At 37.6% G+C, this 25,333-nt stretch overlaps 2 protein-coding genes across 2 annotated transcripts in view; one reads left to right on the top strand and one right to left on the bottom strand.

Moving 5' to 3' along the window:
- The window catches only part of NT5DC1 (5'-nucleotidase domain containing 1), a 123,531-nt gene that overhangs the window by 81,585 nt on the left and 16,613 nt on the right, over positions 1-25,333 (bottom strand). The window lies entirely within an intron of this gene.
- COL10A1 (collagen type X alpha 1 chain) lies at positions 18,796-25,211 on the top strand. Its single transcript, XM_063389841.1, has 3 exons — positions 18,796-18,952; positions 19,600-19,753; positions 23,063-25,211. Exons 2-3 carry the CDS (start codon positions 19,615-19,617, stop codon positions 24,955-24,957), a joined length of 2,034 nt encoding a protein of 677 aa, XP_063245911.1. The 5' UTR covers positions 18,796-18,952; positions 19,600-19,614; the 3' UTR covers positions 24,958-25,211.

The raw sequence follows: 25,333 nt of genomic DNA, 5'->3' as shown, positions 1-25,333 counted from the left end.
GAAAATATTTCTTAGTCTTCTGGCATCTTTTCCAGGTTGAAGTTTGCCCTCCTGTCTCTTTCTCACTATAAATACACATACACACATACATATGTGCAAAATTTAATTTGTTTTTAGTAAAAGAAAATGATGAACATATGAAATTTAGCCACAAAATTTACAGTCTTTCAAAGTAACATTTAGGAAAGAAAAGGTTTTCAGGAAAAAAAATTAAGTTTTTCCAATAAAAGTATTTTGTCATAAAGAGTGATTTTTAAAAAGAAGCCCATATTTTAAAACATTATTAAGATTACTTTCCATTTGTGAGGGTCAGAGGAAATTTAGTTACAGAGGAATATAATGACATTTCTCAACAGTTCACTTCATTAACCTTATCCATTTTATCTCCATCCACATAAAAGCAACCAAATCTAGAATATAACTGCTCCTGTTGCTCTTTCAAGGTACATCAGCTCACTTCTCATATTGCATTAGCAGCACTATAAATCACTAATTTACATTTCCCTTAGGCTAATTTGGAAGATTTAACTAATCCATGACAGGGTAAACACAATGCATAGATGAATTGGAAATCAATAGATTGAACTATTATTTAGTTGTGGCAGCACTAAACAATTTGGGCACTTTTTTTTTCCTTTTTGATCAATATCTACTTTGGGCAAATCCACTAAATTAAGTCAGACTAATATAAAGCACAAGTAGTAGTCAATGTCACAAGTATCAAAGCTGCGATTGGTCCTAAAACCAGGCACTCTTAGAGTATTTTCTGATCCTCCACACTTTTTTGATATATAACTATACCAATTTATCTAACTGCAATATCTAGAAATAGTTTAAAAGTCTTCACAAACCAGTAGCATGGATTTATTTTTTTTAAAGCAATTCTCATCAAATTCACTTTTAAGTCCCACAATTTGTCTTTTAAAATATCGCTGGTAGATGCCACTACTTCTCTTAAACCATGTTTGTAGGTTAGTCCTGTCATAAATCAGCCTCAAAATAATGCTTCTATCAGTAGCTCACCAAACATTTTTCAAAGGTAAGTTAAACTGTCTTCTGTGACTCTTGATCTTCTTTATGGAGGGAAAAAAAGCACCATCACACTGACCAAAAAGATAATAATTTTTTGAATCATGCAAGCAGTCCGTGCAATTCTATGGGGCTGTTTGTGTGCTGAAAGCAGAACCTGCTCAGCTGAATCAGTAATTGAAAGCATGAGTCAGCTTTTGAGCTAAAGAAGGTGGCTCTTACACTATTATCTGCAGTAGCCTTTTTAGGAGACAAAGACTAATACTACCTAATGTCACTTACACAAATATTTAGCTTTTCACATTGTCTGCTGTTTAAAGCAGGTCTTTTGATACATCTACATTTCCAGAATACTAATACAAACTACATGTGTTTAAACTGAGGAAAGACAACAGCTCTGGAGTTCTTTGTGGGAATGAGGCTGTAGTCTTTTTTTGTTGTTGTTGTTTTTGTTCTCTTCTTTTCTGCAATTTTAGGTGAATCAGAGATTATGGATATGGTAATTTCATTATGTTACCTTGAGATATAAGTTCAAGGTAAAATCTCTCTTGACACAACAGAAGTGTTTATGTTCTATACAGAAGGGGACCTTTAATACATAAGTGCTCATCCTCTCTTCAGTCTACTATTTGTAAAAACAGCAGTTTCTCTGATTTCCCAGAAAAAAAGCGTTTCATATATAAGTTTAAGTACAAAAGATGTTCTTTGCTAAAAGGAAAATATCTGCTTTTCCAATGGATGTGGAAGGATTTATCTTTCACTTTCTTAAAAATCGCTCAATCACTGAGTGAAATTCTAGGAATGCACTGTAACAGACACCAAAGCTGTTCTCTTTGGATCCACTGCTTCACAGAACACTCCATAATTGGTTATGCATATTTGTTACAAACCTGACCATTTGCCACATACCAACTGCCCTATTTTGCAGTTCAGAAGGAAGTAGTTCTGTTCAAAATTATATGCACACACAATAGGATTTCCAGCCTCCTCACTCATCTAGCTCCAAAGCCACTTTCCCCATAGCATCCAACAGAGAACTGCTGCGTGGAAGAGGCTCCTGCCAAATCCTAGTTTTGTGTGCTCTGGCATTTTGATGGAAATAGTTTGGTGCAAAAAAAAAAAAAGAAAATTATTTTCCTTTTCCAGCCATGTTCTTTTTCCACTCTCCTTGTATTTTGCAACAGTACAACTATTTCTTTTTGCTGTAATTTGATAATTTATTTTTAGGTGACTAGAACTGGCAGTTCTACACAATCTGTTGGACACAGCAATGGTATCTATGCAGGCAGGTGCAACCAGACTCTGCTTATACGCTGGTCTGGCTGCACACAAAGCTGCCTTAGCATGGACATCCCCTTGCTAACACATGTACAGTGATGCACCACTCTAGACGGTCACCCAGCTTCCAGTAAAGGCCTGCTTCACATCCCGTTGGCTTCTGCAGGATTGCAGAAGTCTGGAGCCAGCTGTATAAACATGTCCAATGTGCTCAGAGGCTCAAATATAAAAAAGCAGATTTTGCTTAGTGTAGCTGGCCAGAGGCATGAAATACGCTGAGGAGCACCTTTCTGTAAAACTGCAGCGTCTAGAGAAAAGACAAGCTCTCAAGAATCCAAATACAAGTACAACAAATCTTCATGGGGTCAACTAGACACTAGCAATGGAAGATGTAATGCAGGACTTGTGAAGAGTTAATAAATGACAGTCAGAGGAAAAGTACAACCTGCTACCACAGATACAAATAGAAATTGGCATCTCAAATTTACTTGTGTACATTTGGCAAGTCACAGAAAGGGTTTTATACCCACTCTTCTTCTGGTCAACAAGGAGCTGCTTTGGTGTCTCTCAGCAGGACTTGCCAGATGCAAGTTCAGTCATGCATCTGTCAACAGAAACATTCTGAAGAGCTTCACGTAGGTCATGTAGACTTTAGGGTTGCCAGATTTCCTTTGTTGATTCATATTTGCAGTCCCAGACTCATTTCTACTTTAGCCTTTCCTGTTTAAAGTAATTTTCTGGCTTGAAAGATACACTTCAGACTAATTTAGCAGATTACCCCAAGAGAAAACCTTTGACAAGGGCAGGACTTTTGTCAATATGGATGAGATAGGATCCAACAGACTTTACTTACAGGTGCAGGGGACCAGTCCAGACATTTGCTCTGGTGAACAGCACAGTCTGTCATTCTGCTCCCCATCATTTCCAAAGGAGATGAATGCTGTTCTGATGCATAACATATGAGTTAATTGAGCTCTATACATAAAAGCATCAATTAATATTTCTCAAAATATAATTACAGTGTTTAAAACTTCTTTGGAAAACAGGAAATTAAAGACACTTGAAAAAGTAAAGGTTTTTATGCACCTAAGGGTAAAGTCTTGAAACCAGTTCAAGGAATGTTCCTCCTCTGATAAGGAAATAATACTTTTATTTCTTTTGAGTTTGCAGACAAACATATTAAACAGAATTTTTACAAAGCTTTTCTAGAGCTTACCTAATTCTGATAGATAGCTCTTGGATGTCAATTAGGATAAAAGTTGAATTTTTAAGTCAGGAATTAGTTGCAATCACAGATTAGGAAAAAAAATGGGTTACACGTTTTCTATGCAATTTCATAATTTTATCTAGATAAATTTTTACATTACTTTTCAAAAACTAATTAGTACTTTGTAATGAAAATGTATGATTTTTATGTATGGCCTGAAAATTATGTTGGAATTAAATTCTGAAAATTAGGTGATACTAGATAATTTTTCATCTCCATATATACAAAAGATGTCTTATTGAAAATGATTATTTTTAATCTTTATTTGTTTAAGACTGTTATCCAACAGTATATGGATACATATACTGTTGTATATGTATCTGTACATGGATACATATCGATAACATATACTGTTGTATGTTATCCAACAGTTAGTGTGCATATAATACAGTTTATGCATATATATGCATGAATATTTTCATAGGAACATATGTGCTGTATCCAAAAGGCAGTATATATAACATATCCAAACAAGGAGGAATATGACAGGATAAGAAATTGATCAAGAGAAAAAGAAAGATGAAAATAAAACCATTGAACAGAGAGAGAGAGAGAAAGATGTTCTCAAAATATGAAACTAAGACAAATCAAATTCTTTTGGAGGTGCAGGAGAAATTGTGTCTGTAGTAGCCATGTATGACAGTTCCTGATGCTTACATTCTCCCAAACCAAAACAAGTTAATATAGCTTGTTATATGCTAAAATGATATTGCACAACACTCCAATACAGATGAAGAAAAAACCCCAAACAAACAAGAAGAAAAACAAAGGAAAAAGAGAGATGAAAAAGAAACTTCTGACAAACTTCTAAAAGATGAGATAACAAAGGGAGTTCTCCTCTGCGGTGTGAAGCAGGTTCTGGAGCAGTTTGTGAAGTAATCAGAGTAACCCACAGCTACATAAAAACTAGGATAGAATGCTACATCCTTGAAGATAAGCGTTGGGTAGAAATGGAAGGTACTAGGCAAGCTTCTTTGGCTTGTATTATGACAGTAGGAATGAATTAATGTAATGAACCAGTTTGGCATTAGACACTGAAAATATTTAAAATTACATTTTGTTCAAGGAAGAGTAAGATATAGACATATGTCAAGACTTGAGAGAATTCTCAGATACCAAGAAGACTCTTCAGTCCCAAAGAGTTTCAATAAATTTGAAGAAAACAAGTACTGAGCAACTACAAGAAGGAACTTGAAATGAGTGGCATATCATAAAAATATCCATATTTGTTTCCTGCTGGAAAAAGCTCCTTTCAAATTCACAGACACAAACAAAAGAGAAGTGCCCTGAATTCCAAACCTGATCTGATGGAGTGGACAGCATTCTTGGGCTGTCACCACAGCAGGATTTCATCACCAGCCTGAGTTCCTCTGCAGCTTCTTGGAGCTAAGAGCCAAGAAGCAGGTTTTTCATTTTGCATCTTATATATATAAAATGAATGGGAAATTTAAAGCTTATTCAGCATGTCCAGGCTAGGACTCAAACGACCTTTAGTTCTATTGAATAAAAAAATACGATATTTGCGATGAGACAGATTGAAAATTCTGCTCTCGGACAGCATGACAGAAATTACAATAACAAAATTAGAAAATCCAAAGCCTTCACCAAAAGCAGACGGTGATTCTGTCTGAAGTTTCAGGATTGCTGACTTCTGTCTCAGGTTGCATTTTCAGAGGAATATATTTTTAAGTGAGTCAATGGACAGACTATCATTTTTGGTAGTCTAATACTAAATAGAGAGTTCTGTATAAGGTGCTTTTCAAGAGAAGTAAAATATGACCATAATTATGGTCTAGCTAAATTTTTCTATTTAAAAGCAGTGATTCTATGTCAGCATGATTGGACAAGTTGCAGCAAGAACATTTTGTACATTGCAGCAGTTTCTTGCTACCTAGACTGTTCTAGCCAGCTTCAAAAATGTATTTTCTTTACTATTTTGGCCTTACTTTTTATGAAAGGACTTACTCTACTTACACTTGGCTCCACAGATCTCCTGCTTGATAACGCATGAGCAGCAACAAATACCCCCACCCACGCCATGGTGAACAGTGTAGGTAGAACATAATAATAAGAGGAAGCATCAAATACAATGAGAAGCAGAGAGCAAAGCTAAAGATATGGAAATTGGAAAGAAATGCATAGAAAAAAAATTACTGAAAAACTGAGATAAGCCTTCAGTTCTATACATATTGTTTGAATGTTTTATGTAGGAAAAGTGCAGTGTTTACATTTCTAGTTACAAGCTAAATGTCTTCTCCCTTTACACCCATTTCCACCAGCCCAGAGAGTCTTCAGGAAAAGAAATCCTGCAGCTCTAAAGGTAGCAAAACCACATCCTGATATGGTACTGGAAAGAGGAAAGAGGATAGTGTGGAAGCAACACAGATTTCCTTTGTTGTTTCCTTACGGTTTGCCATTTTGTCTTTTTGCAAACTTTGGAAAGCAACTTTCAGGAGGTGATGGGCTAAGAAAAAAATTAGCAGCAATAGCAGTAAAGGGAAAGGGGGCTATTCTTAAATGTAGTATTAAATGTATTATTAGTTATATTCTATTGGTAATAGAATATACCAATATTCTGCACCCAAACTACAAACCTACTCAACATCATGCTGAAGTCCAAAGAAATAAGACTAATCATCCTATCTTTCACTGCCTAACTGTTCTAAGTAAGAACGATAATAGAAATATAGTCAGCTGTACTTTATCATCCTCCATCAACAAAGGTACTTACAACTGCATTTTAGGAAGGTTTGATTAAAATGTGGACAGCACCTGTCCCGATCTAGTCCTTTTGGCTGGTTCTACCTACAGGGAGTGGACATCATTCATCACCATCAGACACTATGGGCCAGATGCAGAGAGATGGAGGCATTACAGAGCATTAAATACTGAATTATAATACATATAATAAATACATAAATAATGGACACAATCAGATACTTATGAATGGATTTCTAAGTGACAGTATATTGAGTGCCAGAATACATCAGTCAGTCACTGGAGAAAATCATGAATTTTTATCTCCAGCCTCATCTGAGGACAGCAGTTAGTTGCCTCTATAGAAGTGGTATTCAGAGGATGCTTTGCCTAGGATGAAGCTATCTGGGCGTGGGCTTCAATATCACACTGCCTAAACAGAGGCAATCTTGGGAGTACTTCTAACATCTTCAATACTTAAGCCAAAAACTGTGGTGGCTAGCGAGGCAGCAGTTTCTATAGGAATCAGTTTTACTGATGTGAGACAGCACCCTTTGCAATAGCCACAACTACTCAAATCCCTTTCAATGTTATATTTTCCACTATATATATATATATGCCTTTGGCATGTAAAGTTTCTGTCACAAGGACACTACGAAAAGCTGGAGGTCTGTGTAATCATGACAATCCTTGATAGCTGCCTAACCACAACATCCGGAATGAAAAAGTGCAGGGGGAAAAACCCTAAAAGAGCCCTAAAAATAATCAAATACGCACATATATGTAGTGTTTTAAAAATCTAATCCTTTCTCTGTACTTCCAGGTACAGAGAACATGGTTGTAATGACCAGCCAGTTTCAGAAAGCATCCCCATGGGATGCACCCCAAAAGATATATTGATATTCTTAAACATATTTATAGTCCTCTCTACAAGTTATTCTGATATACACTGGAGGGTAACAATAACAGTCAAATCAGCTCCAAACTTCAGAAAATGCAGAAAGTTTTCTAAATTTTTTGTCATTTAAAATGACAGTAACTGAAATTCAGAGCAAACATTCTGTTCTAGACTAAGAAAAACAAATGACAAATCTTGGGAAAACAGAATTAAAAAAACCCAGTTCTTATGGACTTTTTCATTGTTTTTCATACTTAAAAAAACCCCACAAAACAAAAAAAACACCCACAAAAAACCACTGTTCTTCAGAAAGAGCCAGGAACATTGCAGCACTCATCCTTAAAAGGTTAAAAGGTTCTCCAAATGAAAATGTAATAAGTATCTGGGATGAAGAAGAAAAGAAATGCCTTTGGGAAGAGATGACTAGCCTCAAGCTAGTTTAGTTGTGAGTTTCAACTTTTCCAAAGCACTAGTTTCTTACTCCTAGCATCTGTTTGGCAAGAGGTTCTCAGAGAGATACAGTTACCAACAAGGAGACAGATGACACAAAAATAATGAGTGATCATGCTTTAAATTACAGTACTATAAAGAACATATGAAACACTTGTATTCTTGGCTTTTTTTTTTCCTTGGGAAGATTTCATTTTAATTTATGGCAACTGAGTGTTAGTTTACAATTTTCAATACCATCTTTTGTAGATCAAACAGCTTTTAATAACAATATGAAATACTATGTCTTTAAAAATAAAAAACCAAAGACTGTGAATATAGTTTTCCTTAAAAAAAAACCCTGATGCCCTGAATTGTAAAATCATAAGAGAAAAAGAGTTTAAACATTAAAATAATTACCTGATGTTATAACAGGAAATATATATAATTCATCTTTAGTGTGAACTGTGAGGTTTCACCAGGATTAGGTTTTCAAATAAAACGCTGACAAATTTTCACCAGTCCAACTCAATACCTCCTTCATGCAATAACTGCAACTTCTTATACCTCATACTTTTGCTTTTTCAAAAAGATCGGTTTAAAACTGTTTGTTCATCCTTTAATAAAAACATCAGGAGAAAAAGTCTCTACCTTAGTCCTGTACATACCTCTCACCAAGCGGCTCCAAGGCATTCTTTCCATAGGTTTGGAATTTGGGACATAGTGGCACAATGTGCAAAATATCCAATCTGCCACTACCATGAAATTTTATGCAATTATTACAAATTTCTGATTGCATTTGCACAATAAAGGCTTGTTAAGGGTTTGGCAGCTAAATGCCCCAAAGAACTTATCTACACCTTCAGCATCAAGATCTCCCACCTACTTAGTTGCTTAATGGACCACTCTCCAAAAGAAACAGACTGTGTCTCTTTTGGAAGGGGCAGTGGCAGATTATAATCACATTTACTTTGTCCTCAAGGCACAAGAACAGAAACTTGAGATGCTTCCTATGTGCCTTCCAGGCATGTGGCATAAATGCAGAAGTCAAGGAAAAATGCTTTGCTGTTGGGGTACAGGGAGCTAACTAAGCTTTTATGGGCCATAAGCTTGACGGCAGAAACTCAGAACCTGCTGTTAGACTCTGCCAATAAATGCATTTTCTGTTAAATAAAGACTTAGGGCATACATGTCTTTGAATAAACATCAGAGGCCTGATCCACATTTGCATAAACCAGTGTCAAAAATGGAGTATTTTATTTCACAGCCCACTGTGTAGTCACCTGAAATGTAATTAGATGCCATCAGGCCTTGATTATAAGCTGATGGTTGAGACTTGGACAGCCTGTAGTCCTTTCCTGGACATAAGTATAACTTGGAAAAAACATGTTTTATTTCAAGTAGACATTTTAGATGTAGGCCATAAAATAACTCCAAACACAAAACGCAGTCTTGCTGATCCTTACTTTTTTGCAGTTGTATGCAAGTATGCAAACCAACTTCTCCCAGACACTAGACACAAAAAAGCACCTGCATCTGAGGTGTCATACTTGTCCTTCAGGTCACTTAGGAATGAAGGGTTATAAGGAGCATTTTAACAACCTAGGTGAGAGGCTTCTGCCAGAAGTTTGAACAAATACCATGAGGCAATTTTCCATCAAAACAGCTGAATGGTAGTGCATCCTGCACTATCATTCCACAGAAAGATGGTTTAAAAATACCAGAATTTTAACTTGTTCTCTATTCTTGAATCTGCCAAATCTCAATAGAAACAGGTCCTTTACATCTATGACTGTTTTTGACGTTTCTTCATCAAAGGACCAAGATCCTGTGTTCCCAAGAGACCATTTAGTCCTAAATGTCAGATTCATAGGTAGCACCACTGTGACAGCTTCTAACCAAATTGTCTGAAACTTCAGATTGTTTTCTTAGAGAATACAAATTTTTACAGTGAGAACTTTTCTCTGCTTCTAAAAGATAATCCAGTAGAAGTTTAAACATTCCAAATCAGTTTTAGAAATACCATGACAAAATTGTGCCCACTATTCCAATTAAATTTGTAAAATAGATCTTGCGTTGTCAATACAAAAGTTCGTGTTCTCTTTACTTGGCATTTTTGATCTCTAGAAACTGCTAAAGGTAGTAAAATTATCCTCTACTGGTATTAAATAGTTTGTGAGGTTGACCAGAGATTATTTCACATATCATATAAATTCTGCTCATGCTCCTGCCAGCTCAGTTTTCCAAGAGTATTGGCACTCCCTATGTGACCAGCCTAAATATATCTTCTCTTAAAGTACCTGCAAGCTTTTGGTGCACAAACAAGCAAAATCCCCTGTTCTAAACGACTTGAGTGTCTCAGGGATATAGCACTGCAGGGAAGTCTCAGAGGGAAAAGTCTGCCAGTTCATGTAAACATCTGTGGTCATCAGCACAGCCAGAGGTGAAATCCAACTCTGAAACCCAATACAATTTATGTACACAGGACATACCAGAAAAGATCTGGATTTAGACATGTATAAAAAGGAAACAGGAGAAAAATATCCTACTATTTTAATTTTACTTTTACTTACTAATACGTAGGTAAGCAAATATATCCCACCACAGGTCTATAGACACAGCAGGTCTATTTTCTGAAACAATAAACTCTCTCTGAATGACCTAACATGCATTCTTGGTGAACTAATATTTCAACACATAAATAGTGTTATGTTTATGTCCTGAAATAAGGAGAATGTTACAAGATTCTCAGCTTTATTTAAAAATATTTCAAGCTGGTAAATGAAAGGGTTTCAATCAAAAAATCAAATTCTAAATCTCATTCTTGTAACCTACTGAATTTGCAGATAGATTTTCTGTATATAAGGCTTCTTTTTGAATCTACTACATCTAAATCTAATACTGAAATCTGTTGTTGGAAAAATGTGAAGTACCTTTAAGAAAAAAGGGAAAGCTGGCCTGCAAAATGAGATTGCAAATATGCAAATATAAAAATTGAACCTTGCCTTGTTTCTAGTGCAGAAGGGGACAACCAGATAGTAATTGGATAAGCCATGCAATGGCAACAGAACCATTGAATTGAATGTATCAGATTTAATGTTAAATGATGTGATGATACTAGCACAGATACCATATCAAGTAACAGCATTCATTTTAGGCACAGCTTTCTAGATTCCACACTTATTTTTGGTTGAAAACTAATTTAGAGCAACCCTTATTTTCTGCTGTTAAAACGCCCTCCTCCTAATCATCATATGATACTTTTCCCCACTGCACACAAATACAGTAGCTCTCAAACTGGAATCTACAGCTTTTTGGAGGACAAACCCAAATGTTCTACAAGAATTTTTAAAGAGAGATGTTGCATGAGATAATCATATAATTCAGAGTCCACATCACAAGCTGGACTATATGACAGGGATAAATGAGTCTTTCCCTCTGTAGCCCATTTCATATCCCCACTTTTACTTTTGTATGCAGCAGAATTTCACTGGTGTAATAGGTGTGATCTGTGGAGATCACTGTCAATGGGTGTGGAAGTCACTTCACATCACCTCCAGCAGGAGTCCGATTTTCAATTTTGTTTTTTCACCATTTAGTACAGTAGCAGCAGAGGCAGCAAGTATCACCATTGGAAACAGGATCAAGTTTGGTCAGGGTGTCTGTCATGAGTTTAGGAGGCCCTATCTTTCCTGGTATCTCCATATGTTTTTTTTATCAGTAGTTTGGAAAGTATCTATCTGTGTCATTTCATATGAGATACTTCTATACGAGTCTCTTTATATAGACTCTTTTGGTCCTCAAAGCTTTGAATGCAAAAGCCTACTAGTGAAGCTCATAAAAAAAGATCACCCCTCATATTCATGTGATTTTCCTCCTATGGAGGAAGATGTCCTACAGGAGACATTGAAACTTGTGATTTGAGTCAGATAATACAGCAAATATCACCTATAAAACTTTGTAGCCCTTCGTAGCCTTTTCTGTCATAATAAAAGCTGACACTGCATTAGTACATTATTAAAAGCAAGTAATTATGACTCTCCTTTGTGACAATATAATGCTTGTAAAAATTCAATTTCAGCTAATTGAAATGAAAACTAGTCTATTAATAATCATCAGGAACACTTAGGTTTCATGGACCCAAGCTTATTTTGCATAAGTGAGACAGTATAAAAAATTTATACAGAATCATAGAATCATTTAGATTTCAAAAGACTTTAGAACCATCAAGTCCAACCATGTCCTTAAGCACCACATCTAGAAGTCTTTAAGGTACCTCCAGGAATGGTGACTCCACACCTTCCCTGGGCAGCCTGTTCCAATGCTTGACAACCTTTTTGGTAAATAAATTTGTCCTAATAGCCAAACTAACCCTCTACTGGTGCAATGTGAAGCTGTTTCCCCTTGTTGTATCACTCCCTATTTAAGAATAGACACTGGAATCCACTCTAACTTCTGTCAGGTAGTTGTAGAGAGGAATAAAGTCCCCCCTGACACTCTTTTCTTCAGACTAAACAACTTCAGCTTCCTCAGCTACTCGTCATAGGACTGGCACCCACCATAGACATATGCACCCACCAAAAGAACTTTTCAAAGTTTCAATTTAAATAAATTAAAACAAAACAGCAATATTTAAAATGCCACACTTAATTAAACAAACAAATTCCTTATTTTTAAAATGAACTCAGACAACTTTTTATTTGTTCTGGTTGTAAAAGTCTGGATTTCCCCCTTTGGCACCTGTTTTTAAACATGGAAGTTTAAAAACAACTCGGTGCCAATTGTCCAAACCACAGCAGGTAGTATAGTCAATGAATGAGACTATTCAGCAGGCTGACTACATGCTCCAGTGGGTACACTTGAAAAAGCAGCTCAGTTACACCTATTTTTGACCAACTATTTGGAAGATTCCCCTAATTATGGGATACCAAAGGAAGATGCATGAACTTTTTCACCTTTGGGAAAGTAGAAGTGGTTCCCACTCTTTTTTTCCATGGTTTCTACTTTATTCACTGTGGTTCAGGGCACTCTGACAGAAACCTTGAGTCCAGCAAGCACAGATGTAGAAAAAGATATTAAATAATCTAATAAAAATCATTGAAAAAATAGAGCATGAATTTAAAAAATGAATAAAAATAGTCCTCACTGGGAAAATATGACTACTTAGCATATTTATGTTTCTATGTGAATGTTCTTTTTAAACAAGAACATCAGGTACTTACTAAAACAGAAAGAAGACTCGCAGTAATTTTTAAAGACTTCTGATCTATTTAACGTGTTTCAAAATAATTTAAAACACATTGTGAAATGACAGGGACCTACAGAAAATAAGCCTTCATCCTCCATCACTCCCAGGAAAGTCTGACTGATTTTAATCCAAATCAAATTCTTAAAGAAAATCATCATAAACCATTGTATTGACACAACTGGGAGTGCAAGAAGGCTGAAAACGAGTATCTTCAGCTAGAATGAACGGAAAATCTCTTTATCTGGCAATGTTTAAGTAGCTCCAGAGTTTTCTGGAACTCCCTTGTCAAAATCCAGAGCAAAATCTTTGCATTTACTCAGGCCACTCAGTGCTCCTTGAAATTTTACTTTTCCGAACTGTGCAACAGGTTAACTAAATACTTCTGCTCTTCCTCTTCATGCAAGTCCTGCCATCAGCTGCATGTTTGCATTTTTAAATAGAACTAGTGAAAATACAAAACTTTATATAACTAATCATTTACACAATTAGAAAAGCATTTTTGAAAGGAAGGATGAATATTTAATATATAAACCCAGCTTTGTGTTTTCAGTATCCTGAAATTGATCGGTTTTCAATTAAACCCACATATCTGATAGCAGCTGCAAATTAATATATTCTTTTAAACAATATTTGTTGTTTTTACTTTCAGAAACAAGGGAAGGAGATACAAAAAATGAGGGGTGTATAAGGTCAGGCCAACAGGATACCCAAGGAAAAATCTTTTCTAACACCAGTACTTCTGTTTCATATCTTTTACTCAGTTACCAGAAGTTCTCTAATATGGGTGAAGATTGTCTTATCTTTATACAAGCCTAGTGAACATGGTGATAAACAATGTAGTGCTGTTAGAAAGCAATAATCAACAATACTATCTGTCTCAGAGGACTGTTTCATCAAAAATTCCTATCAGTCCCAAAGCTTTCTCTATAAGCTTTGTGGAACACATCTTCTCTTGAGGTTTCAACATGGTCATTTAGTGTCCCTGCAAATTAACTTAGCCAGAATACAACTATAAATATTAAACTGGGTGTCATCTATTTAAATATACTAATATTATACGCTATACTAAGCAGAGCTCCTGTGATCAAGTTACTTGAGCTGAACAGAACAAACTGGTCAGCAGTCAGTTTTGCACTGCCAGAAAAAATACAGACCATCTTTCCATTACTACTTGAAAGGAGGACATTTACTCAACCACAATTACAAGTGTTAAAAGAGTATAAGGACCTAAAGTCCATAAAAAGAGTACAACAGGACTATAGGAGTAACAGAGTTTGTTTTGGTTGGTTTGTTTAAACAGAATTCTTTATATCTCAAAATATGGATATAGATAGGGCTGCACAGCCCTGCACATTACCTCAACAAGCCTTAAAAAAAGACATGCATTCTGAAACTCAAAATAAATCTTATTTACTTTTCAATTAGCATGGTAAATATTTCCTTCAGCAAGATGTTTTCCAGTCCTGTGCAGTCCAATCCAAGCAGCTAGTGTTAGAGTAGAAAATACTCTCCATGTAAATAGGATGTTACAATAAACACAAAACAAACACCATCAAAACAAACAAACAACCCAGGTTTCCCACAGCTATCGAGTTAACAAATTTTCCCATTTCCTACTCCTTTGTGTCCATTTGACTGTGGGCAATAAAAAGCTGAAACCCCTCTGCATTAGTTTGACCCGTCAGGTTCAGTACAACGTTTTGTTGCTCTGCACTCCCATTGAGGGCTTACCTGGCTGCTGTTGTGGAGGATGAGAACACTCTACACCACAGTGTGACAGAAAGAGATACAGGACAGCTTTAAACCATGGAGTTGACATGATTTAGGAATTTCCAAAGTGCCATAAAGCATATCACAAACTGGGAAATCCAATTATTTCTTTAATTTCATGGCAGGCTTTCAGAGCTCTTGTGGAAACTCTTAAACATCTTTCTTTGAAAACTTAAAATTGGAGACTGGGGAATTCGTTCACCAGAGATGGTGCTAGTAGCTGTTAAAGTCCTTTCCAAAACTACCATGAGTTTTGGGCACCAATATTTTAATAGAAGAAAACTTGTTACAGACTAGGACATTCTCCAAGGTTACTACAAGCAGGTAAGAAAACTGGATCTGAGCCAGAAGCAGCAAAAGCACTGTGTCCTGTTGTTGATAGTGTTTTGATTTTATATCATCAATAACAAATTACTCCTCATTTTTCAGTCTACTTTTTAAATTAAAGGAAAAATCTCCCACCAGCACATTCTTGACTCTTTCTTCACAGCTGAGATTTTTTATCCAAATCAAGGGAGTAAACAGCCCTCCACAGATCAGGTTCCTTGAGTGCCATTTTTTACCATAAACAGTAATTGTAACCCATAACAATTTTAAGAAGCAAAAAGTCAGGATTATGACTAAAGGCCAATTATTAAAAATAAGACAAATTTCAAGTTAAAGCCATGAGTCATTAATTTCAGAGAATTCTGTTATTTGAAATTAAGTTCATGGTTTGTGCTTAGATGGTACAAAAATTAAGATCACATACTCCAAGTCAAAACAAGAAATATATTCACACTGAGTATCCTCAGCATCAAGAACATAACTGGCCAGTTCCCAGCTACTGCAAGGACCTAGCACAACCTTTCCTGGAGTTTTGCTTTTCCTTTGCTTCTCCAAAAAAAAGCTTGCTTCTTTTTTTTTTTTTTTTTTTTTTAAGGGTGCATGACATGGAGTGGTTTATTGTCTTATTACAATTTATGTTTAAATAAGAAGTTCCATGCTTCTTCCTTGTAAGCAGTTGCTTGTTGTGGGACTCACTCAAGTCACTTTGTGAGTAACTTGTAGGGTTGTGGTGAAAGTCACTTCCCATTTCCCAAATCATGGCATCACTTCCATGTTACTCGTGTTTCTGCTGACTCTGCGGGAGTAAGATACCGAAGCAAAAAAGGGGTTTTGGAAAGCACGCCTAAGTGCATGCTTTCCAACAACATTCCACAACAATCTGAACATCCAGTCAGCAAATCTAATGAAACACTGCAGAGTGCTGCAAATGGTACTGGAGGCTTTGACTTCAGTACCATTCCTGTGGTCCATCCAGACTATTTAGAGTCTTTTTATTGCAGTTAAGCTCAGGACTTGGGCTATTGCATCGCTGTAACGTGACTGCCTTTATATGGGAAGATGCAGCCAGTACACTGCTAAGAAGAAAGTTCTGAAGTAGCAGAATGGATCAAATTTTATTGCTGACTATTACATTTGTGGGGAGGAGGGAGTGAAGACACCTTCATTTGTAAACAACAACAACTTTCTAAATGTATAACTATAAAACAAAAGCATCTGAAGGTCTCTATTTTGAAACCAGCTCTGCAAATAACCTTTCTAGTTTACAATGTGCTGTTATTGTAAATAGATATACACAAGTGTGTCTGTTGCGGGTATTTTTGCAAGGGCAAATACATACCACAGCACACCTTTCACATGCACGCTTAGCACTAAATGCATGTTAGTGCTCTGCCAATATGAAAGAGCCACAGCAACGGGAAAAACATACAAAAGCAGTGAACTCAATTCTACCTCAACTTCTCACACCCACAAAAACAAAACCTCAAGCCAAAGAAGTGGCATAAGATAGCACAATAGGGTGGAGCTCAGGTTAATCACAAGGACAAGGGGTTTGCCTGTACATAGCTTTTGACCCCACAATCATCCCTATTTATGCAGAGACACACAGAGATTATTCACCTTCCTGCCCAGAGGGAGCCAAGGCAGGAAGAGAGGTTGCTGGGCTAATATCAGTGTAAATTATTGGTGCTTTTGTAACATAAGTGTGCCTGCTTTGGGGGTATTTCTGAATTAGGCAAAAAATTAGCACAAAACTGTATGCGTGAAACTGCTGCCTGCTGTTCTTAACCAAATATTGTCAAATTAGCAACAACCACACTTCCCACTGAGGGCTGTATATTTAAATGCTTTTAAAAATCAAAAGCTATTTTTGGATTTATACAAACCAAAACAGGGGCTGGAGCTGTGTTTTTTCAAGGAGGAAATAAACTTTATGCCCATATATTTGCTGCCTCTGTCAAAAGTGGATGACTGTACTCTCATTTGAATTTATAGAGACTAATTTTTTAAATAAAGCACCTTGAGAATTACACACACACACACACACAAAAAAAAACCAACCCTGAGGACAGAGTTCCCTTTTCTGAAAGACTAAAAGAAACTGAATACATATGTGGGGAGTAGAAATGCCATCTCAGATATGAAAACTCTTTGAAAATCACTGACCAGGTCAGGCATGCAAACATAATGGAAAAAGCAGGCTTTAGTCTGAAGACCACCGCAGCAAAAAAGGGTTATTTACAAAAATAGTACATAGATAGTGTTGTTTACAGGATGACTAGAAAGAATAGAAGAACTGTTCAACAATACATTGAATAAATTATTGTACCAGTTTAAGTTAAAACATTAATCCAGTCCTCTAGTAAGCAAAGGTATTAGCACAATTGGAAGCAGAACAGACTTGATGGTCCACTGGTCCCTTTCAGCACAGTAACTTGTGTTCCAGGATATTTGCCATAATACATAAAAGCCAAAAAAGCTGAAGAGTGTGGAATTAAACAAAGGCATGGAGCAGGTAAAATTCAGCCCACGTTAACCTGTCATTCCACAGGGTTCAGGGCCACCAGCTCAGTTTTTTGGTTGGAACAGCAACAGGTGTTCCTAGTGTACCTACCATGCATGAGAACTGATAGTAATACACATTATTTATTAGTACTCCTATAACTCCTATAAAATTGAATACCATATATGAATATCAAAACAATCTGCAATTGACAAAAGAGTTTTAATACACAGATAATTTATATGTAGGTATTTTTTCTTACAGCAAAGTGCACTATATATTTAATTCCACAATTTCATCCTTAATCAGAAAAGGATGTTTTCTGTCTTTTACTTTGACCTTCAATTTTAAAAGATTATTCAGAGCCACAAACAATTCAAGGACTGAGAGTTACTGCCTATGTAGTACTGAGCTTCAATAAAGTGGTGCTGAATCACTGTAAGATTTATTAAAAAAAAAAAAGTTGCAATCTGTGGGTACAGTCCATTAAGCAAGACTGGTTTAACAAAATCTCTGAAGAGCTAAAAGCATAACCAGGTTTCATCCACCAACACTAAAACCAGCATTAGTTTAAATTTACTAAACTGAAACCCACAGACATCACCCTGTGTTAACACTTGCAAAATTAAGCAGTGTGAGTTTCAGTACATTTGATACAACTGGACACAAAGAAGTGCTCATTTTGTAAGGTGAACTCGCATTTCAAGATTTCATAATACAGAAACATTACTTGCATTATATGTTTAGTAGTATACCTCCAACATCAAAACAGAAGTGTAGAGATATAACATGAAGATGATCTCCTAAAATAACTGCTTAAAATAATCAGTTAGTGACTGCTCCCTTATAAACATCTTAATGGATTTGATGGTCTTCACTTGTATGCCAGTGAACAATCACTCACATAAGTAGCCTTTAGTTACTCACATAAATGGTCTCTACAAACTTTAGTGGGGTTACTCCTAAAAGTAACAGCTCACCAAAGTTCAAAATGTATAGGTCTTTCCTTAAAACATTTACAGAGAAACGTAAATGAACACTTGGAATTACTAACCTTACTTACTAGGTCATGACTTTTCCCAATGTTACTTGTATCAATTCTAAAAACAGAGGGTTTTAAAAATAAAATAAATTTTTAGAAAAAAAATTTAGAAAAAAACAAGCTATGAGCAATACAATCTCATAAACAATAAGAAATCCAAGAAAATAGTTAGGAAAAAGAGCAACAAAGAAAAAGCCCTTAAGAGAATCTAGGATGACTGCCCAAAATAGCTCTCCCCCACCCCTAAAAAACACACTTATACACACACAGGTAATTACTGCTTACTGATTTTGAGGGAGGAGCTTACATCCAGCAGTCACCCAACTAAGGAGAGAAGCAGATAAATACTCAAGGGTGGCACTTGAAATCATCAGCTTCTGCTCACTCACCAGTGGCAGAAGAACTCCTCAGTAGAGGAGGATTCACTCCTCTACCACTCTGCATTGGAGCTCCACAACATTTTGGTATGTCACGATTTCATTCTATTCTCTTTGGTTTTGAAGGTAACTTCTTCAGGATGCCTGTTTTCTGTCTGAGGAGGGAAGAGGGTTGATATTTAGGGGCCAGTGACAGCATCCTCACTGCCACTGGGGCTCTCTGTAGGGCTACATGTAAAAACCAGGTTTCAACCTTGGTGAGATTTTTGCCACTGATGCTGAAGGAACCAGGACTTCATCCTTCATTTGCTATAGCATAGACAGAAGCAGTGTGGAAATGTTTATGTATTTTCACTGAAAACTTTTCTTCTTTTCAGGAGTTTTGGTATATGGAACTCCTGAACTTACTTTGGAGGTCTAGTTAAAATAATCTCTGTTTCTGAATACTGTTGTCTTGAATAGGCTGCCATCCAATCAAAATTATTCTTTTTCAAAGAGTGAGACTATTGCCTCTAATCTATCCATAGAACAGCTCCATCATTCAAAGTAATAGCAATGCTGATTCCCTTCTTCTTAGAGCATTTCTCAAAACTAGTGAAAGCAGATGGAAGTAAGCACAAAATAATGTTACTTTTAATATCAATAGTTTAAGAAAACTCACCTCGTTCATGCTCCAAAACCAATGCTAAACAGCTTCTCTTTACAACTATTTTTCTCTACTTTTTCTAACACAGAACAGATTTGGAAACATGCATTTACAAATATCTCTACTGCTGCTGCTTTGTCTGAACATTGTCCATGGTGGTGATGGATATTTTTCTGAGAGATATCAGAAACAATCCAGCATCAAGGGGCCACATTTTCTACCATACAATGTCAAGAGTCAAGGTAAGTTTACTATTTTTTCATAATAAACTAATACAATTATTCCCAGAGGTTCAATACATGACTAAAAGCTCTTTGCTTATACTACTGGCATTCAAATTTCACTAACAGTTTAGGTTTATTGAAATATTTTTATCACTTGAGAAAGAATTTACAGTAGCTCTGGAGTTGCCTCCCACTGACAACGATGCACACCTGTCAGACAAATGTTTTACCCAACAAACACCAAAGGCATATAGAGCAGAAACAAAGTAACACACCTCTGCTTCAATAGTGGGAGTAACACAACATGATTGTGTACATAATGATGTACAACATGATAATTATCTTCAAATTTCTTGATTCAGCACTGGGGTTTCTAGCAACAGGCTTGTCACCTACAACCTACCTTCATTCAGGAAGAACTTTTCCATATTTTGTCATGTTACCTGTACTCAAAACAGACCTTAGGTGTGAATTTAAATATGTGTATGATACACATGGGCAAATGAAGACCCACTTAAAACCTAAAAAGACAAATTAAAATGATATGTAGTTGTAAAAATGTGCCATAAACTTCTATATAGTTTTTAATGAGTAATTTAGGCTTATGCTTTAATTATCAGGATAAATACATAGTAATATAACAATTCTAGCTTTAGGACATTTAAAAAATCCCTCTTCATTGCATAAATCAGTCTTATGGCAGCTTGGATAGGCAATACAGAACTGCAATGCTACATTGTTTCATCTTATTTCTGGTTAGCCTTTCTGTCCCTTTAAGTTGAACAGGTGGCTATCCCTAATGTTTGAAACTATTTGAGTCCTGTTTATTTTTCCATGCTTAGGCCAACATCTTTTTTAAAAAACTTTAACTCAAAGCTTCTGATCCACAATGACTATTCAAAATTGTCATCACTAAAATTAAGAGAAGTGTATCTTCCTTGTAAACATCCTATTTTAACCTCTGAGAACAGCATTATTTTCTTTGAGACATCATCAGGCTATTCAAAACAGCTTTCTTTTTTTTCTCTATCCCATTCACTTTTAATTGTAGTAATCACACTCGGGTGGAAATAAAGAAACTGAATGAGGGGCTCAGAAAACAGCATTACCAAATAAGCTTCTCTTCCCCAGAAAAAGGACATGGGCAAATCTGGAGAACAGAATTGCTGCTTAGGGCATTGAATCCACACTACCTTCATTCAGGGGTTTTGATTCAGAATAGCTGAAATTTTAAAAAAATCTTGGTCTTGACTGCTCTCCAGAACATAATTTTTTAACCACTATCTCTTTGGCTTGAAATATTTGAAAAGCCCAAATTGAAAACAATAACTGAATGAGGTCTCATTATTCAGCAATGTTTAAATAAGCCATTACTGCAGATTAAGTTAAAGTCTACATACTTAATTCAATACATATATGCGGTGTGATTGCACTAGAGAATGTAAACCAATTTTGCATCAAGGTATGTGCTGAGACATATAAAAGAGTAGCCAATCAATACTTCAAAGTTCTTGGTATAAATTCTACTTCATTAATGGATTTAGTAGTCCTTTCCTCAGAGGAATAACCATTGCTTTTAGATAGCACAATTAAAATTACAATTTTTATCTAAAAGCAGCAGAACTTTGGAACAATACAGCTCACAGAAAATTTCTATAACAACATGAGTGTTGACAATGCCTTTAACATTTTAGGCAAAATTGGCAGGACCCACCACTCTGTGAACCTAGGACTGATATTCACACCTAAAATATGGTAAAAGTAAAAAGGAGATACACTGTGAGCTAAAGTCTGATGCAATTTGCCACCAAAACAATTGTCAGTATATCACAAATAAATCACAGACCATACTTATTTTCTATCCGTAGGATTTTAATAGCTATCTGCCTTTTCATGGCCTTAAGAAGGATGACATAGGAGGATGTGCAAAATAAGTTGATATGCATTTCTGCTGATTTTATCCATCAGCAGAAAAGCAAATCTCTCTGCACTATCTAGATAAGAACAATTTCCCTGTCAATACACAAGGCAACATTTCACATCCAATAACAAACCAAAATCAAATTTATTTCATAAGCACATCTCTATTATTTAAAAAAAAACCCAATATGCAGAAGCATCATTTCCTCCTTCACCTCTCTTTTGGTTCAAGAAGACTAGCCATATATTTGAAAATGCGGTTTATTATTTAAGAGACAGCTGAACAGTCATTGTATAAATTTTCATTTGTATATATATATGTAATACTTACAGTGGTCTTTTTGTGAGACTGCAAGGAAACATTGTAGCTGATACAACTATTGATCAATTAATAGTATTTTCTAAATAAGCATTCAACAGAATATGTTGCCATTATAAAAAACAGAATTCAGGCTCTTTTTGCATTCTTCATATCTTATTGCTAAAATGCCTTCTTAAATTAATATCCATCACAGATATGCTATTTTGTTCTATAATGCTGCCAGTTGCTGTAAACTGCTGAAGTAGTCTCACAGTATCTTGTTAAACTTGCAGGTAATGTTCAACAAACCAGCATGCTAATTCCAACATAAAGCTGCAGGCTCCTCCAAAGCACACATAAAACTAAGCAGTGAGCTTGTTTGTTTATTCCTCTGTTTGTGACATTTGGTGAAGTGGCTCCATCTGCTGTTTCAGTAACTAAGAAAATGAAGTAGTATTAAAAAAACCCATAACAATGCCAGAATTCTGAGAACAGTAAATTGAATTATCAGTTGTGACCTTGCCACTGTGTGAAATTTTTATGACAGAGAAAGGTCTTTCAGACAATATCTGAAAATACAACATTCATCTATTTACAAAAGAACCAGTGCCATGGGCCACTTTTGAAAGCAGGAGGAAGGGAAGAACAAAATTCTCACTACTTAAATGTAGCACCAAGTTGTTTTCAAAAAGCTGTTGCACCTGCACAGACAACTTTCTGTCATTCTGTCATTTCATTCATCAAGTCTGAGACCTGCTAAATCTGTTACCTGTCTTGGTTTTCTTTCTCTTACTTAATAGTCTGCATCTACTTGCATAGCATTTTCAAGCTCTCTGATGACTCTGAATGTACTCAAACAAAAAAAAAAAAGTAAATTCTAGAAGTCTTATATCTCACATTTCCAACAAATCTGCACTTGTTACTTGTAAGCGCTGTGAAACACTTTTACTCTGAATGTCATGTTCTCAGCGACCAACATAGCAGCTGAAACTTGACTTCTACAAGGCTAAAGTTAAATTAACCCTTCATGCACATTACCACCATGCTATATTGCCTGCAAATATGTTGTAGATGCTCTGGTTGATCTGGTTTCCTCTCTCTCACAGGTGTGCAGGTCAGGGGAGAACAAGGACCCCCTGGTCCCCCAGGCCCTGCTGGACCAAGAGGACAACCAGGTCCTGCAGGAAAGCCAGGGTTTGGAAGTCCAGGTCCCCAAGGCCCCCCTGGTCCCCCAGGACCACCTGGGTTCTCTGCAATTGGAAAGCCAGGAGTGCCAGGCCTACCAGGAAAGCCAGGAGCAAGAGGACTGACTGGTGAGAAAGGAGAACCTGGACCTGCTGGACTCCCAGGAGCAAGAGGGCCACAAGGGCCGCCCGGCACCCCCGGCCCCGCAGGACTGACTGTCCCTGGCAAGCCAGGACCACAGGGCCCTCCTGGAGCTATGGGACCCAGGGGACCCCCTGGTGAGAAGGGAGAGCCGGGTATCCCAGGTATAAACGGACAAAAGGGAGAAAACGGATTTGGAATTCCAGGCCGCCCAGGTGGCAGGGGTCTTCCAGGCCCACAGGGACCCCGGGGCCCCCCCGGTCCTGCTGGGATAGGGAAGCCTGGTGAAAATGGCCTGCCAGGTCAACCGGGTCTGAAAGGTGACCGAGGTTTTCCAGGCGCACCCGGAGCAGTTGGTCTTCCAGGTCCCCAGGGTCTCCCAGGCGAACCTGGAGAAGTTGGCATTGGCAAGCCTGGGCCAATGGGACCACCAGGAGCAGCAGGTATCCCTGGAGCCAAGGGACATCCTGGACCCGCAGGGTTGCCCGGATCCCCAGGACTCCCAGGTTTTGGAAAGCCAGGATTACCAGGGATGAAGGGACACAGAGGGCCTGAAGGTCCTCCTGGCCTTCCAGGACCTAAAGGAGACCAAGGTCCCGCTGGTGTGCCAGGAGAACCGGGGCCGGTCGGGCCACCAGGGAACATGGGCCCTCACGGACTCAAAGGTTTGCCTGGTGAGAATGGCCTACCTGGGCCCAAAGGTGACATGGGCCCTGCAGGCCACCCTGGATTCCCAGGGGCCAAGGGGGAACGAGGCCTACCAGGATTAGAGGGAAAACCGGGATACCCAGGTGAGCAGGGTCTTGCTGGTCCTAAGGGACACCCAGGTCTCCCCGGTCCAAAAGGCGACTCGGGCCCTGCTGGGCTACCCGGGCTGCCCGGTCCAATGGGCCCACAAGGAGCCAAGGGAGTGCCAGGGACCAACGGTGAGCCAGGCCCCAGAGGGCCTTCAGGAATCCCTGGGATCAGAGGTCCCATTGGCCCCCCTGGCCTGCCCGGAGCCCCCGGTGTGAAGGGTGAGCCAGGAGCACCAGGACTGCCGGGCCCAGCAGGCATTTCCACAAAAGGCTTGAATGGACCCATGGGACCACCTGGACCCCCCGGGCCTAAAGGCAGCAAAGGTGAGCCTGGCTTGCCTGGCCCCCCAGGCCCTCCTGGTCCCCCTGGCCAAGCTGTAATCCCACAGATGCCCGAAGGCTATGTTAAAGCAGGAGAATCTCGGGAGCTGTCAGGGATATCTTTCATAAAAGGAGGAGTAAACCAAGCTCTGACAGGGATGCCAGTGTCTGCTTTCAGTGTCATCCTCTCAAAAGCCTACCCTGCGGCAACAGTCCCCATCAAATTTGATAAAATCTTGTACAACAGGCAGCAACACTACGATCCCAGAACAGGAATCTTCACTTGCAGGACCCCTGGACTGTACTATTTCTCCTACCATGTACACGCAAAAGGAACAAATGTTTGGGTTGCACTCTACAAAAATGGTTCCCCGCTTATGTACACTTATGATGAGTACAAGAAAGGATACCTTGACCAGGCTTCTGGCAGTGCTGTCATTGATCTCATGGAGAATGACCAAGTATGGCTCCAACTGCCCAATTCAGAATCTAATGGTCTCTACTCCTCTGACTACGTTCACTCTTCTTTCTCAGGTTTCCTTTTTGCTCACATTTAATATCCCACTTACCCTGTCCTGACACACTCTCCTTCAGACCATTTTAACCAGGCACTGATCTGATTCATCCTTAGCAGGTCATGCAACTTCAATGTTGCAATGGGAATGGAGGAGGGAATGAGAAAGTGGAAGAGAGTGGTTCAAACCTAGTAGAATAATATTGTATGTTTTTAGAGAATTGTCATAAAAAATTGTTCGAATGATGATTAATTGTCTGACTGAATGCAACATAAAAATTTTATGAATTAATATAATGTACCAGTCTCTGTCATTTTTTCTTTTTATTTTCTTTTAAAAGAAAAATCAGAATTTCTAACTATCACACCTCATAACACAATAAGGATGCTAGATCATACTTCACTATAGTTCAATTAAC

Source organism: Prinia subflava, chromosome 2 (genome assembly GCF_021018805.1).
Source record: "Prinia subflava isolate CZ2003 ecotype Zambia chromosome 2, Cam_Psub_1.2, whole genome shotgun sequence".
Classification (NCBI taxonomy): Eukaryota; Metazoa; Chordata; class Aves; order Passeriformes; family Cisticolidae; genus Prinia; species Prinia subflava.
This window is presented reverse-complemented; position numbering and strand designations above follow the sequence as displayed.

Coding starts and splice junctions, on each gene's coding strand:
- COL10A1 (XM_063389841.1), top strand. CDS start 19,615: ATGCATTTACAAATATCTCTACTGCTGCTGCTTTGTCTGAACATTGTC. Junction 19,754..23,062: donor ATACAATGTCAAGAGTCAAG/GTAAGTTTACTA, acceptor TCTCTCTCACAG/GTGTGCAGGTCAGGGGAGAA.